Here is a 16,275-nt window from a genome sequence, read left to right as displayed (position 1 = left end):
AAGAACGGACGGCGACATGGCAGATCAATTTCTGTAACGTTGGTTTGCTGCAGAATTTTTGAGTACATTCTAAGTTCAAATATAATAAATTATCGAGAGAGAGAAAATATTCGGTCCATAAATCAACACTAGCACAGAAAGCGAAATTCAGCTTGCCTGCGAGCCATCAACGATGAGCAACGCGCAGATTCCTTACTCCCAGATTTCCACAATGCGTCTGACAATTTTAATAAATTTAGCTTTAAAATTTTTTAATGTAAGGAAATATTTTATTGTACATTTTTATCACCTTTTGCTCTCCCGAAAAGAAATGAATTTCCAGAAACACTCAAAAAGTACTTTTTTTTATTTCTAACCGAGAACTCAAGTACCAGTTTTCATAGATATAGCCTTAAAAATCCTTTAGTAGTTCTTTCGTCGTTTTTTATTTTCTGAGGTCAGGGCGTCGATCTTATATGTAGGCATCGTTTAAGAAGGGATTGTCCGAAGTTCTACTCCTAAGGGGGTTAAATAGTGGATGAAAGGCATTTTGAAAGCATGTCCCTATTAAGAGAATTTTGAAACTACAACTACGAAAACTGGTATTTGGTTTCTCAGTCAGAAAATAAAAAATATGTGTTGTAGCATTTTTGGAAATTCAACCACTAAGAGGGTAAAATAGTGGGTCAAAGCTTTCTTGAAAATAAATAACTACCAAAGAACTACTAAATGATTTTTAGGCTATATCTATGAAACTGGTATTTGAGTTCTCGGTTAGAAATAAATAAGTACTTTTTGAGTGTTTCTGGAAATTCAACTCTTTAGGGAGAGCAATAGGTGATAAATATTTACAAGAAAATATTTTGTTACATTAAAAAATTTTAAAGCTAAATTTATTAAAATTGGTATTTCTCTTCTCGGTTAGATGTAAATAAATATTTGTTACGGGATGAAAGTCATTGTGGAACTATCTGCACAAGAACTCAAGAGGCATTATTATCAAAAACTTTGAACTCCAGCTAGTAGAATCGGTTTTTGGTCAGAAGACCATTCGGAAAAGAGCAAGCTTATATAGCCTTAATTAGACTGAAAACCTTACAGTCTGTTGAAATTTGTGAACAACATAAAAACTCCATTAAATAACAACAAAAAATCTCTGCAGGTCATACATTCTAAGCGAGCGAAGCAGCTGGTCCTTAAGCTAGTGTATAGTAAATAATACAGTGTCCTGACTCCCTCCTAGGACGATGTCAAGTTTTCCAAATACAGGAAGTAATAATGCTGTCAGTATGTAAAGCTCATTGCATGGTACACCAGCACTGCTGAATTAGATATTGTAAAATAACAGGTTTCAAAGTCATGCACAATTTCAGATTTGAGCGATTTCACAAAGGAGGTAGGAAACTACTTTCTAAGCCTTGATCGACCCCGTTTAACATCAGTAATTGATATTGTATGGCGTGTTCACAATCCCCGTTCTGCACGTCACCACATCTTGCTCGCTGCTACAGACGCCTGACGCGTAGGCAACAAACTTCTCAAAAACACCAAAAACAGCGTCCACCAATACCTTAGCGGCGCTAGCGTGCATTCAAAAATGTGAACGAACTAAAGCGGAAAAGTGACTATGCACCTGTATTTGGCTGTAATGACGGCGGAACTTAAATTATGTTATGCTGTCGGTTGCAAAGTACACGGGAATAAGTGAATCTACCCTTTATCCGTCCCGTCACTTGAGAAAGGACCACTTCTCTCTTAGTGTGTCTCTATTACTTTATAATCGATAAGCAAGATAAGCGCTGACAAGTGAGTAATGACTGATGTTTAGGCAGGGAAGGACACTGTGTTCCATTAACGGTCGCAGCTTCGGCGAAGAAGTAGGGGGGCCGAAGGACGAAGAGCGCTGAGTCACAGAGGGGTTCGACATTAAATGGTTGGCTGCGGCACAACTTCGCTGCTGCTCCACTGCTCGAGGTTGCAAGCAAGGGGAGTGCTTGACCAGGACCAAGGAGGCACGTGGCAACTGGAAAGTGGCAGGAAATCATAGTATGCTATTCCTTAACAAAAAATTAACGTTTTTCTTATTCAGCTCGTATTTAAATGTGTGTGAACGGTAACATGGTACATACAGCGTCTTTCAACTTGATACCATTTCAACAGTTCGTAACGAACTGAAATTCCTCTGACTTGCGATTAATTTAATGTAACATTAATTTACGCCGATGAGTCTAAACGCTAAGACCACGTCTGGAATAGCTGCTTCATCCCAACGCAGTACAGCAGCAATGCTGGATCTAAAACGCTAATTCCATACTCTGGCCTTGACTGAATTCACTAAGTCGATACTTTCCTCCGTTCCGTAGAGCGTTAAACTTTCCATAGTCGAAATAATGGCTATTGCACACTCGCTATGGGCTGGAGCGACGTGCACAATTTATTTGCCCGCAAAAGTTCCTGCAGGAATATTTAACTACTGCTTTGCTACCTGTCGCCACGATACGTGGAGCGTATCGACCTCACTTCGCAGAAAGCAAACTGTCAATGCCTTTGCTTATCACCACACACATTCGCGGTGTGCCATGAGACAGAGAGAGAGAGAGAGCCTTAATTTTAGGTCTCAAAAAGCTTTTATATAATGGGGATCTCCCCACCGTGTCGCTTCTGCATCGCCAAGTATGGCTTCAGCCAGTCACCATCTTTGTAGAGGTGAGTACATTTTTATTTTTCTTGCTGAGTCGCAGCCTAGCCCTGTTAATGACGTGCAGCCACTTACCCTCGGTCCCGGCCTTATTTACGCTAAAAGGAATAATATATTGTCCTGGCCTTATCCCTTTCTGTGCTGAGACTCCCCGTTCCCTTGCTAAATGGGAGTTTTACGATATCATTAACCACCTGCTCGGTTTGTCTCCGAAATGTGTTTCGCTTTAACTTGTTTGTTTCTTGCCACTCACCATATATTGGTAACGATTGTTTTGTTAGTTTTCGGGAACATGAGATTAACTGCAATTGCCTTTTATTGATATAATGTAATTATTATTTTTTGTCGATCTCATACTGTAGGGTACTGTTGTTATGGACAAATTTCATGTAAGGCCCGTTAAATCCGGACGTCTTACAACAGCAACCACATCAGGCAACATTTCAAGCCCTTTTTGGGCGTTTGTGTGATTATCTGTCCTCTCAGATAGACTAAATATGCAGAGAGGTAGCAGACTGTGTGAACACCAGATTTGGAGGGTCGGGCTGAACAGGATATTATGACGAACTCTAATATAAGCTCCAGGCAAGTGGTCTGCAAACATGGTGTAAGCCAAAGCATGATTATATGTATCCTGCATAACGACCGCTGCTATCCCTATCAATTGTAACGAGCACAAGGACTATCAGCAATGCATTTCCCTCTGCGGGAAGGATTTTGTCGATGTTCAAATGTGTGTGAATTCCTAAGTTATCAAACTGCTGAGGTCATCCGTCCCTAGACTTACACACCACTTAAAATAACTTATGCTGAGAACAACACACACACACTCATGCCCGAGGGAGGACTCAAACCTCCGGAGAGAGGGGCCTCGCAATCCGTGACACGGCACCTCTAACCGCACGGCCACACCATGTGGCGAATTTGTCTATGGTTTTGCACTAGGTCATCATTATTACAGGATTTCTCTCAGCAGTCCTCCTTACCGACGGATCAGCTTTTGTCAGAACTTGGACACCTGTTCATAGGATCTTTTTTCGCCCATTTCCCGTCAGGAATATGACCCTGCAATTTGTCGGTTTTATTAAGGTTTATCGTTTATTTATTTGTGTACGCCACAAACTTCAATGTACTCAATGAAAAAGTAATAATCAATAAAGAAGAATCTGAAATGATAAATATGTATTATTTTAGGACAAACTGTGTAAAGAAAAGGAAGACCTATTCGTGCTTATTACCGAATGGGTCCCGAATTGAAGGTACTGTTGAGAAGGTGATGTCGGTAGCTAGCAATCGAGCACTCACAGTTATCTTCGCTGCACTTGGTCTGGGCTATTTGATAGAATCTTCAGCGGACCCAAGCATTGTTACTGTACGGCAAGATAATATGGCCGGTAGTTAGCGAACAATCTCACGCACTCGGCAGAACTCTTCCACCATCCAGGGCGTCCCTTCCTAAGTCTCCCAAGACACAACGACCTATTTCCTCACTGTTGTTGTTTGCCACCTAACTTCTGAAATGCACTGCACGCGACAGGGAGCAGTGGAGAGTGGAGGAGGCGAGATTACTTTTTCCATCATCATCTATTTATTCCTCCACATTTTTTTCACTTCCTGAGGTTGTGCAGACGTTTATCGTTTTCGTAGACTGTGAACCAAGTTGATCGGCATCAAACAATCAGATTCTAGAGGGGTGCAGGAACGCGACTAAAATTGTATCCCTTTGGTGAGTATAAAGAACGTGCGGCATATTAACTGATTTTGACGTTTGTTATTGTAATATTTATGGGGAAAGCAATGAAACGCAGCACATTTGCATCTGTGTGTTACTCTGCAGTTGACACGGAGTGTTTGACAAAGAGGTCACAGAACTAGTTTCAGATTACTTCTCCACTGCTCCGAACTCTAATAGCACAACGGGAAAATTATCACTTACATCTTTCCATTAAAACTCTGATTTCTGTTATTGCATTACATTTGGACCGAGCGAGGTGGTGCAGTGGTTAGCCCACTTGACTCGCACTGGGGAGGACAACGGTTCAAAACCCGTCCGGCCATTCTGATTTAGGTTTTCCGTGATTTCCCTAAATCGCTTCGGTCAAATGCAGGGATGGTTCCTTTAAAAGGGCACGGCCGGATTCCTTCCCTATCCTTCCCTAATCCGATGGGACCGATGACCTCGCTGTTTGGTCCCCTCCCCCGAATCAGCCAGACAACTATTACGATGGTCATTTTTCTCAATGTACAGCGTTCGGAACTAAATACTTTCGCATTTGCGGGAGAAAGTTGGAGATTGAAATTTCGTGAAAAACTATCTCTGAAACGAAAAACACGTTTATTTTAATGGCTACCACACGAACTTCCAAGGTAACAGGCAAATTTGCAAGGTAGTTTCATTGAAAACAAGATTGTATCTCTAATTAGAGGATGATATCGAACTGGATTCCATAGTGGAATGTATACATTCAAGCATACAGAATCACAGTGACTAAATTCTGAGCTCTCTGCAGCCTCATTTCCTTTCATTTAATGTGATACTGTTCTTTCAGGATGATTGTGTGTGCGTGAGAAGGCACAACACTATGCATCTAAGACAGGACGGATAGAGAAGGCAATGAAGAAATGGGTCTTTGTCTTGAGAGTAGGCCGGTGTCTCTGGTGTTGACTGTGCGGAAGTGCTGCAGGTGGACTGTATATTCGGAATTCTGATCGGGTGCCGATTATCGACAAGTTCTGTTCTGATTTGGGTTGCAGTCTGGTTTTGTCTAGTGTCGCTACAAGCTGATTCAGAATTTCTACAGTCGTGAGGAGAAGGATGGGATTTTTCTAGTTACTTGCCGTGGTGACTGTATACGTTATTTCGAAAGTTCGTTCTAAATACCTGCAAAATTATCTAGCGATCACTCCCCATTCCTACTTGCAATGATATCATTCTGCGTGATATGATGGAATCTCATAATTCGTCCATTTTTCGCTAAACGGATGGTGGTTATGCACTCATACTCATAAATTAAGGATAATAGCAGAATGTGGTGCCACACAAAGTGACACTACACAAAACTGGCGCTAATAGCATAGGCACATAGGGAACACACACGACACAGATCTGTAAGTCCACGGTATTGGCGATAAGTTGAGAAAACCGTCTCGTAACACGTGTTCTACAAAACGCCACTGTTTTCTGCGCATGTACCCCGACATCAATATGTGATATGATCACCATGCTCACGTAAACAGGCCGCACAACGGGTTGGCATACTCTGGATCAGGTGGTCGAGTAGCCGCTAGGGTATTGCCTCCCATTCTTGCACCAGTGCCTGTCGGAGCTCCTAAAGTGTCGTAGGGGTTTGAAGACGTATAGCGTTACGTTGACCGAGAGCATCCCAGACGTGCTCGATGGGGTTTAGGTCTGGAGAACAGGCAGGCCACTCCATTCGCCTGATATCTTCTGTTTCAATGTACTCCTCCACGACGGCAGCTCAGTGGGGTCGTGTGTTATCATCCATCAGGAGGAAGGTGCACCCATGAAAAGGCGGACATACTGCTGCAAAATGACGTCCCGTTAACACCTGACCTATTACAGTTCCTCTGTCAAAGACATGCAGGGATGTACGTGCACCAATCATAATTCCACCCCACACCATCAAACCATGAGCTCCATACAGGTTCTTTTCAATGACATTAAGGCGTTGGTATCCGATATATATATATATATATATATATATATATATATATATATATAAACTTTTTCTTTTAACTATGTATATATTGGTTTGGTTATTTATTTGTTTATGAATGAGATCGGTTTTCACACACATAGGATTCTTTTCAGTTTCATGTAAGTGATGTGGCTTTGAGCTCAGTAGCACTTTTAGATTGTCAGTTGACATTCCCAGGTTTGTATTAACGATAACATACACACAAGTAAACGCTACTCACAACGCGGGGTCTAAAATGCATACGTTATGAGATAAAACCACTTGTTCATTTTCTCTACTGTGATACACATCACATCTACTGAGAAATCTTTGCCTTACATTTTTTGAAAGGTGATATTCTGGACCAAAACAAGAAATAAATTTCTAGTCAACATGTACTCTAAACTGCATGCCTTAAGAGCTATGAGTGTTTGTTTTTGCTCCTCTGAGGTACGTCTCTCATACTGAACAAGCGTCCAAATCTTCTAAGGTATGCATTTTAAATCCCCTGTATACTAGACTTTTTTCTTGTCTTTGGACCATACCACCATCTCTGAAAGTCTGTCGGTGGAGTGCCGGTTCACTCTGTATTTCGGCCGAATGGGTGTTCAATAAATACCGTTATTAAGTGAAATAACATACACAAAGCACAGTCCTGTTCCGGTGGTTCGCTGCTTCACAGATTGCGCAGCCTGGCCGGTTCTCTCAACGTGAATAAAAACCACACAACATCCAGGCAAACAAAAGAGGGTGGCCGGTTATGTGCATGGCGTGACAACGCGCACTTAGTCCAGGAAGTGTGGCGACTACGGTCTCTGTTTGTGTGCAGGGTTCGAGATGCTGCGTCCCGGGCTGCGACTGCGCCGCCTTCACGCCGAGCCCCGGAAACGGAAGTCGTTTCTGCTGCGCCTGCGGACACGGATGGGTACCTCACGGTGAGTGTTAATGCCGAGCGGCCACAGTAGCACGTACCGGCAGCTGTGCGGAGAGGCTGCCAAGGTGGTGACTACGCCTCCGTTGTAACTGGCGTACTTTTATCCCATAAACTGGTGTTGGGCAAAGCTGCAGTCTCCATAGTCGCATAAGTAAGACTGGAAGAAAGCCGTAAAGTAGCCAAATCGCTGCATTGCCGATCTCCGGCACATGTTATAGTCATCATACGTTCATTTCATACGACTGTGAAGTACATGGCAGAAGAATTCTTTCTGTTCAATTCACGTACTGTACACGGAAAGAACGACTGCTTAAATATCTCTACGTATTTTGTAAGTAGTCTAATGTTGTCTTCATACGTTCATTTCATACCACTGTGAAGTATATGGCAGAAGGTTTCTTTCTGTTCACGTTCTGAACACGGGAACAACGACTCCTTAAATATCTCTAAGTATTCTGTAATTAGGCTCATGTGTGCGCGATCATTACGGGATTAGTAGGAGGCAGTAGTATATTTCTAGATTTCTCACTTAATACTGGTTCTCGAATCTTTGTACCTTGGTTTCGAGAGATAGTTGACGTCTATCTTTAAGCATCTTTCATTCCAGGTATTTCAGCGTTTTCGTGGTGCTCTGTCGTGAGTGAAATAAACCAGCGACCATTCGTGTTGCCATTATTTGTATACGTTCACTATCCCCAGTTTGTTATGAGTATTACACGCTTGGACAATGTTCTAGGCTGGGTCGCACAAGTGTGTTAGAAGCTTTCTATTTTCTTGAGTGCATTTACCGAGTATCCCACCGATGAACCGAACAGTGCCACCCGTTTTACCTACAACCGTGATTACGCTATTATTCCAGGTCATATCGCCACAAATTAACACACACAGTTATTTGTATAAATTAATATATTAATATAGTATAAGACGGTAATAAGCTTCCGCTTTTTGTGAAGTACATGTTTATGATCGTTTGAAGAGAATTGATAATCTTTGCACCGCTTTGAATTTTTTTCATAATCTGACTACATATTTGCGTGACTTTTTCCAGTTAGTGGTTTATTTTAGATAATTGCATCTTCTGCAAAACGTCTGAGGTTGTTATGAAGTTACTTCTATCTGTCTATGACTCTCCATGAAATCTAACACGCTGCGTCCTCTCTACCAAGGAATTCTCGGGCCAATCAAATATAATCGTAAGTTCTCTAATAAGTGAGGGTGTTATGCTGAGTCAATAATAGTAAGTTCTCTTAAATGTGGTGGTGTTGCGTTGAGTCAAATCCTTTTTGGAAATCAACACTTTTGTTCCATTAACGACGGCTTCCGGGAGGTACATAGCTTGTATTACGTTATTGCCTAAAGAACGTACATGTAACCATTGCTGTAGAGCAGGTTGGGGCGCAAAACCGCTACAGTGTTACACAACAAAAACACCGTTCTCGTACACGTCATCGTCATAGGTGCTTCTGTCACACTGAAGGGCAAAGCAGAGGCATACACGACGCCAGTCCCACATCCCATACGACGCAGAACCGTCGACGCAGACAGGTGTACACAACCTGTGCTGAGACACAGCGCTTAGCCAGCAGTGAGGATGACACTGTGAGATTTGCCATCGCCATGCGGAGACTATACCAACGATCCTGAGTTGTGGACACATTACGCGGTCCACGTTTGTTCGTCGCTGAGTCAGCTCTCCTTCTGTGCACTGCTTCTCTACACGCCTCACTGTCGTATCAGATCGACTTGTGCTAGCTAAAAATCTCACCATGAGACATTCGTTTCTTGGAGACTGATTATTGTGCCTTATATGTGGACTCCTCGTTGAAATCAGCAAAGAGCATTAAATTTACTAAAACTACACTTATACAGGGTGTTCAAAACAAAGTGTCGAATACTTTCACAGGTGGCAGCATCCATCGAAGCATGAAAAGTAAGTCCTATAAACATGCGTCCGCAAACGCATACTCTCCGATATAAACACTTTTTTATAGGAAGATCTGCGCGACGCTTGGTTGCGGATATCAGCACAGTCGTTGCATTGGCACTCCGTCAAATTTGTCGGCAGGTTATTATGATGTCTTACTCACAATACTCTACTTACCATTCGATGGTCTGCACTCAGTTGTGTGGTTCGAGTAGTATTGTACTCGTATGTTCAAAATGGTTCAAATGGCTCTGAGCACTATGGGATTTAACTACTGAGGTCATCAGTCCCCTAGAACTCAGAACTACTTAAACCTAACTATCCTAAGGACATCACACACATCCATTCCCGAGGCAGGTTGCGAACCTGTGACCGTAGTGGTCACGCGGCTCCAGACTGTAGCGCCTAGAACCGCTCGGCCACCCCTGTCGGCAGTATTGTAGGCAACGTTAGTTTTCGTCGTGTTTGTGTGCCTTATTGTACAAAACTGTCAGCCTGGGTACGTATCATTGTCTTTTCCTTCTTCCAAACGCGGATTCACTTATGTGTTTACAGTTATCGCCCTCTCTGTACGGTCAAATGGTGTAGTACATTTACATTTTCTCTCTTCCACCACTTGTTATCAATGGAAACCTACTACTCTACAAGTGAAATGGCAGATATCATATTCTGTTATAGCTTAGCAAATGGACGTAGCCTGCGAACCCGTACCCTCCACGCTGAGAGATATCCACAGAGCAGGGTGCCCTCTGCTAAACTGTTTGGCAGACTTTTCCTGAGGGACACAGGTAGCTGGTACGTCCGAAGACTGACAGTAGAAGGCCCCGCACAGTCCGGACGCGTGTGCTGCGTTCGGTGAAAGAAACCCACGGAACCAGTTGTACGACGATCAGCAGCAGCAGAAGGCATGTCTCACTCTCTTATCTGGGAGGTACTTCATGACCAATTGTTGTACCCCTACCATCTACCGCGCGTTCATGCCCTAAGACCACAGGACCATCATGGCAGCGGTCAGTAAGTGGCTGTTGCAGAAGTGTGCCACAGATCCACTGTTCATATCCATGATTTTATATAGCGATGAGGCAGGATTTACACGAGATGGTGTTGTATATTTCGATAACCAGCATGTATGGGCAGATGTAAATCCTCAAACAGGTCACGAAAGAGATTCTCAATCAACGTATGGGCAGGCGTACTTGGCGATAGATTAATAGAGTCATACGTGCTACCACAAAGTTAACTGGGGCGCATTATCTGGACTTTCTCATTAATGTGTTACCTACCTTGCTGGAGGCTGTGCCGTTGCAGCAGCGAATAGAAATGTGGTTCATGCATAATGGGCACCAGTACACTTTTCTCACAATGTGCACCATCTAACGCAGATATTTCAGGACCGCTGGATTTTTCGGGGGGGGGGGGGGGGGGGCGGCACAGCTTGGCATACTCGTCCACAGGCCTTTATCCCTTAGACTTTTAGTTATGAAGACACTTGAAAGAATTGGTCTACGTCACGCCAATCAGCGATGTGCGGACACTATTGGGAAGCGTCTTCAGTATGTGTCAGCAGGTGCAACAACAAGCTAGTGTACTTCAAATGGTGCGTTATTCCTTACAGCCGGGCGGGGTAGCCGCACGGTCTAGGGCGCCTAGTCTAGTCACGGTCCGTGCAGCTACCCCCTTGGAGGTTCGCGTCCTCCATCGGGCATGGATGTGTGTGTTGTCCATAGCCTAAGTTAGTTTAAGTTAGATTAAGTAGTGTGTCGGCTTTGGGACCGATGACGTAATTAGTTTGGTCCCATAAGACATTACCACAAATTTCCAAGTTCCTTACACCGGAAGGCAGAGGGGTGCATTATCATTAATGGACGCCAAGTTGAAAACCTTCTGCAAATTCGTGTTTGTCGCAGGATGTATGCATTTACAGTCCCATGTTTATTAGATTTATCTCAGAAAGTATGCATTTCCGGACTCACCTTTAATGGACTTGTTTTTCTTGTTTCCACAAAGTATTCTTCCCCAAAGTTTCTCCCAAAGTATTCGACACATTTTTTTGAACGCCGTGTTTACCGTTGCCATACTACCATTTGCAAAAGACATTATAAATACTTCCGATGTTTTGTGTGTAAACGAAAATGCCCATTCGGCTCAAGAACAGCTTACGATCTCTGAGTGGAGACATCCATATTATACCCACTATTGACACCTATAAGAAAATTTAGTTTCAGTGTCCAGACTAACAAATTGGCCTTACTTTAAACGTATCAGTATTTATTCAGTAATGTTATTTTTTAAAATAGTGATAAATGTTCGTAATATTAGCCACTGCAATCGTAACAAATATTTTAGAGTTATCCGGGCTTGTGTAAGTTATGTTACATCAACGTCAAATAGTGATAGAAAGGAACTGTTGAAGGCTACAACGACATTTCCATTAATTTTAACGTACATTTTTGCCTCATATAAAATAATCGCCTCGGAGGCTAGCAGGTTTGAATCCTGGTGGTGGATGAAATTTTCGCTGCCAGTCCTCGGCAGACCAGAGGAGGAGAGCTGTCATCTAAAGTTCCGGATCACCAGTTGTTGCACCAGGGTCCTGGATTGTTTCCATAGCTCTCAGCAGAGTCTCATGAACTGAGAGTACGACAGTGTTGGTGGCAATCCGTCCTTCGGTTTGGGACGTTTGGCTCGGCGGCTTCCTTAGAGCCGTACGAGATGAGCGGGCTATGTGCCAGCAACGGGGTTCACCCTCTCCGTCCCATCATCATACAACAGGAACACAACAATATAGTACACACGCACTCACGCACCTGTACTCTGCACAAACACACATGCGAGATATGACAAAACTCTCACGTATCCACAAAAAATATTTTCACAAAGCTGAATTGTTGCAAACGGAGGAAATTTACTTGTCATAACAAATGATTTTTCAAGTGGATCCAATTTCCGCTAGTAGAGGTTGAGGGGTATCAACAATAATGAATGCCCAGAAACTTTGGGCACACGTTGTATGAGAAGGCTGCTGACATTTTTCTATCCGCACTTTTTGGCTTCTGACTTGATGCGGACCGCAGCGATTTCCTATACGTTGCTAATCTGCGAGTGGCAAATATCGCAATGTCCCGAAATAATTGTGGTACATGTTGCAACTACGTCTCAGCATCCTGTCCTTTCTTCTAGTTAGGGTTTCCCACTTGCCTTTCGTCACCGGTTCTTTAAAGAGCCACATAATTTCTTACCTTATCAGTCTAGTTAATCTTCAGCATTCAGGATTCCTGAATGGTGATACCAGAAGCATACTCAACCAGACACCGCCAGGGTACAGACGTAGATGTAAGTTTGAGACTTACCTCATTTCTGTTACTCATTCATGGTTTCGTTTTTTTTAGTTCACGCTCAATCCATATTTCCCGTGGTTAGCAGACTGTCGACTACGTTCAACATAGCACTTCTTTCGTAGTTTCACTGAGGACGGCAATGTTATCAGGACATCGTATCATCGACATTCTTGTCGAGGAAATTTTAATCCAACTCTTGAAACTTTCTTTTATTTCCTTCATTGATTCTTTGTTATATAGATGGAACAGTAAGTGAGAAAGACTGCAGCCCTAGTTTAACTGATAGCGTGAAGTGAAGCAGTGACTCGTGATGATGATGATGATTAGTGTTTAAGGGCGCACAGGGACTCGTACTCTGGTGGACGGCAGCTGCCATGTGATTTCCTTAAATCGCTTAAGGCGAACAGCTGGATGGATACACTGAACGGCCACGATCGATTTGCATCCGTCTCCGAGCTTCTTCTCGACCTGTCGTAAACTTCTACCCGTCCAGTTACAAACTGTTTTTAATTACTCGGTAATGTATTAATTGCAACATACGTGAGCAAAAATATTAATTCCAACGTGTTGCTGAGTGATGGAGAAAGACGGAAGAGGGGAAAAATCATTTCAGTAATATTCGTGGAAAAAAAATTAGATCTTTCAGTGCTTCACGCAGTATCATATCTCCCATTTCATCATCATCTACATTATCTTCCATTTCTATAATATTGTCCTTAAACACATCGCCCTTGTATAGACCCTCTATATACTCCTTCCACCTTTCTGCTTTCCCTTCTTTGCTTAGAACTGGGTTTCCATCTGAACGCTTGATATTCATGCAAGTGGTTCTCTTTTCTCCAAAGGTCTCTTTAATTTTCCTGTAGGCAGTATCTGTCTTACCCCTAGTGAGATAAGCCTCTACATCGTTACATTTGTCCTCTAGCCATTCCTGCTTAGCCATTTTGCACTTCCTGTCGATCTCATTTTTGAGACGTTTGTATTCCTTTTTGCCTGCTTCATTTACTGCCATTTTATATTTTCTCCTTTCATCAATTAAATTCAATATCTCTTCTGTTACCCAAGGATTACTATTAGCCCTCGTCTTTTTACCTACTTGATCCTCTGCTGCTTTCACTATTTTGTCTCTCAAAGCTACCCATTCATCTTCTACTGTATTTATTTCCCCCAGTCTTGTCAATCGTTCCCTAATGCTCTCCCTGAAGCTCTCTACAACCTCTGGTTCTTTCAGTTTATCCAGGTACCATCTCCTCAAATTCCCACCTTTTTGCAGTTTCTTCAGTCCATAACCAATAGATTGTGGTCAGAGTCCACATCTGCCTCAGGAAAAGTCTTACAATTTAAAACCTGGTTCCTGAATCTCTGCCTTACCATTATATAATCTATCTGAAACCTGTCAGTACCTCCAGGCTTCTTCCATGTATACAACATTCTTTTATGATTCTGGAACCATCGTATAAATTGTACTCGCCAGTCGTAATCTCGTATCTATTTTGAACTGACGTGTTTTTGGTTGCGCCAGGCTATGGCTTCTTACAGAGCGAATATTACGAGGCGCAGTGACTCAATTGTTCTTTGAAGGATATATGCAGATTTCTAGTTGAATGGTCTGTATTTTCTTTTGCTGAGAGAAAATCAGTGACAGTGTAATTCCTTATTTTCAATTAACTGCAGAGTGTACAGTTTCTTATTATCCTTTATAGAATCGAATTCCTACGTGTAAAAAAGCTTCAAAAGTCTGATTGCAAATGGATGAATGTGCTCAGTATTTGACTTTAAACATGTAATGGAGAAAAAGTTTCGGAAAGTTTTGAAGTTATGCTTAAAATCTGTTGGAAGTCGCAAAGTGCACTCGTTATGAAACACTGGCTGAATGTAGTGAGGGTAGTTTGCGCCCTAATTTAAGCAAAAGGTAGCTTTTTACACATCTCAGTGTTTATAACGTCACATCTCCTGAACTACCTGTCGTATAACGATATACACTGAGGCAACAAGCGTCAAGCAATACTTCCGAATATAGTGTCGGACCTTACTTTTGCCTGGTATACTGCAGCAGCTCAACGTGGCATGGACTCAACAAGTCGCTGGAAGTCCTCTGCAAAAATATTTACCCACGCTGCCTCTATAGTCGTCCTTAATTGCGAAAGTGTTGCCGGTGCAGGAGTCCGTGCACGAGTTGACCTCCCCATTATGTCCCACAAATGTTCAGTGGTATGCATGTCGGGCGACCTGGGTGGCAAAGTTATTCACTCAAGCTATCCAGAATGTTCTTCAAACCAATCGTGAACGATTGTGGCCCGGTAATATGGCGTATTGACATACATAAAAATTCCATCGTTGTTTGGGAACATGAATTCCACAAATGGCTGCAAATAGTTTCCAGGTACCAGAACATAACCATTTCCATTCAGTGATCGGTTGATTTGGACTAGAGGCACCACTCATTTCCATGGACGCACAGCCCACACCATTATAGAGCCACCACTAGCTTACACGGTGACTTGTGGCAACTTAGGTCCTTGGCTTCGTGGGGTCTGCACCCCAGTCGAATCCAACCATCAGCTCGTACCAACTGAAACCGGGACTCATATGACCAGGCCACGGTTTTCCAGTCCTCCAGGGTCCAACCGATATGGTCAGGAGCCCAGGAGAGGCGTTGTAGGCGATCTTGAGCTGTTAGAAAAGGCACTCGCGAGATCGTCTGCATCCATAGCCAATTAACACCAAATTTCACCGCAGTGTCCTAACGGATAAATTCGCCGTACATCCCATTTTTATCTCTGCGGTTATTTCAAACAGTATCGTTTGTCTGTTAGCACTGACAAATAAACGCCGCTGCTCTCGGTCGTTAAGTGAAGGCCGTCGGCAACTGCACTGTCCTCGGTGAGAGGTAATGCCTGAAATTTGATGCTCTTGGTACAATCCTGGCGATGTGGATCTCGTAACTACTTTCGAAATCCCTTGCCTCTAGCTGCAACTACCACTCCGCATTCAAGGTGAGTTAATTCCCGTCGTGCTGGCATAGTCACGTCGGAAACCTTTTCACATTAGTCACCTAAATATGAATGACAGCTCCGCGAATGCACTGCCGTTTATATCTTGTGCTAGCACTCCGTCTTCAGGCCACAAGCGGCCCATCGGGACCATCCGACCGCCGTATCATCCTCTGCTGAGGATGCGGATAGGAGGGGCGTGTGGCCAGCACACAGCTCTCCCGGTCGTGATGATGGTTTTCTTTGACCGAAGCCGCTACTATTCGGTCGAGTAGCTCCTCGATTGGCATCACGAGGCTGAGTCCACCCGGAAAATGGCAACAAAACGTGGCGGCCCGGATGGTCACCCATCCAAATGCCGGCCACGCCCGACAGCGCTTAACTTCGGTGATCAGACGGGAACCGGTGCATCCACTGCCGCAAGGCGGTTGCCTGGATCCGCCGTATTGAATTTTGTAATTCCGACTCGATTGCTAATCAGCGCCCCCAAGTTTCGTAAAGGTTTGAAATGCCCGAGGGAGGACTCGAATCTCCGCCGGGACCAGATGCACAGTCCATGACTGCAGCGCCCCAGACCGCTCGGCTAATCCCGCGCGGCTGAAAACTGTGCAAATAGATTCTGTAGTAAAGACGTAATAAATTAAAGCGTTATGCCTGATGAAGAAGTTTTGTTGCACGAACAGCGAGAATTTTGTGGAAGAACACAATTTC

General features: G+C 43.4%; 1 protein-coding gene across 1 annotated transcript in view; it reads left to right on the top strand.

Annotated features, from left to right (window-relative positions):
- Nucleotides 1-16,275, top strand: part of LOC124805002 (zinc finger protein basonuclin-1-like) — a 297,696-nt gene that overhangs the window by 144,570 nt on the left and 136,851 nt on the right. Inside the window, exon 3 of the mRNA XM_047265399.1 lies at nt 7,205-7,310. Within this exon, the coding sequence (XP_047121355.1) occupies nt 7,205-7,310 (106 nt within the window). The remainder of the gene's footprint in view (nt 1-7,204; nt 7,311-16,275) is intronic.

The sequence above is a fragment of the Schistocerca piceifrons genome, chromosome 7 (genome assembly GCF_021461385.2).
Source record: "Schistocerca piceifrons isolate TAMUIC-IGC-003096 chromosome 7, iqSchPice1.1, whole genome shotgun sequence".
NCBI classification, from domain to species: Eukaryota; Metazoa; Arthropoda; class Insecta; order Orthoptera; family Acrididae; genus Schistocerca; species Schistocerca piceifrons.
This window is presented reverse-complemented; position numbering and strand designations above follow the sequence as displayed.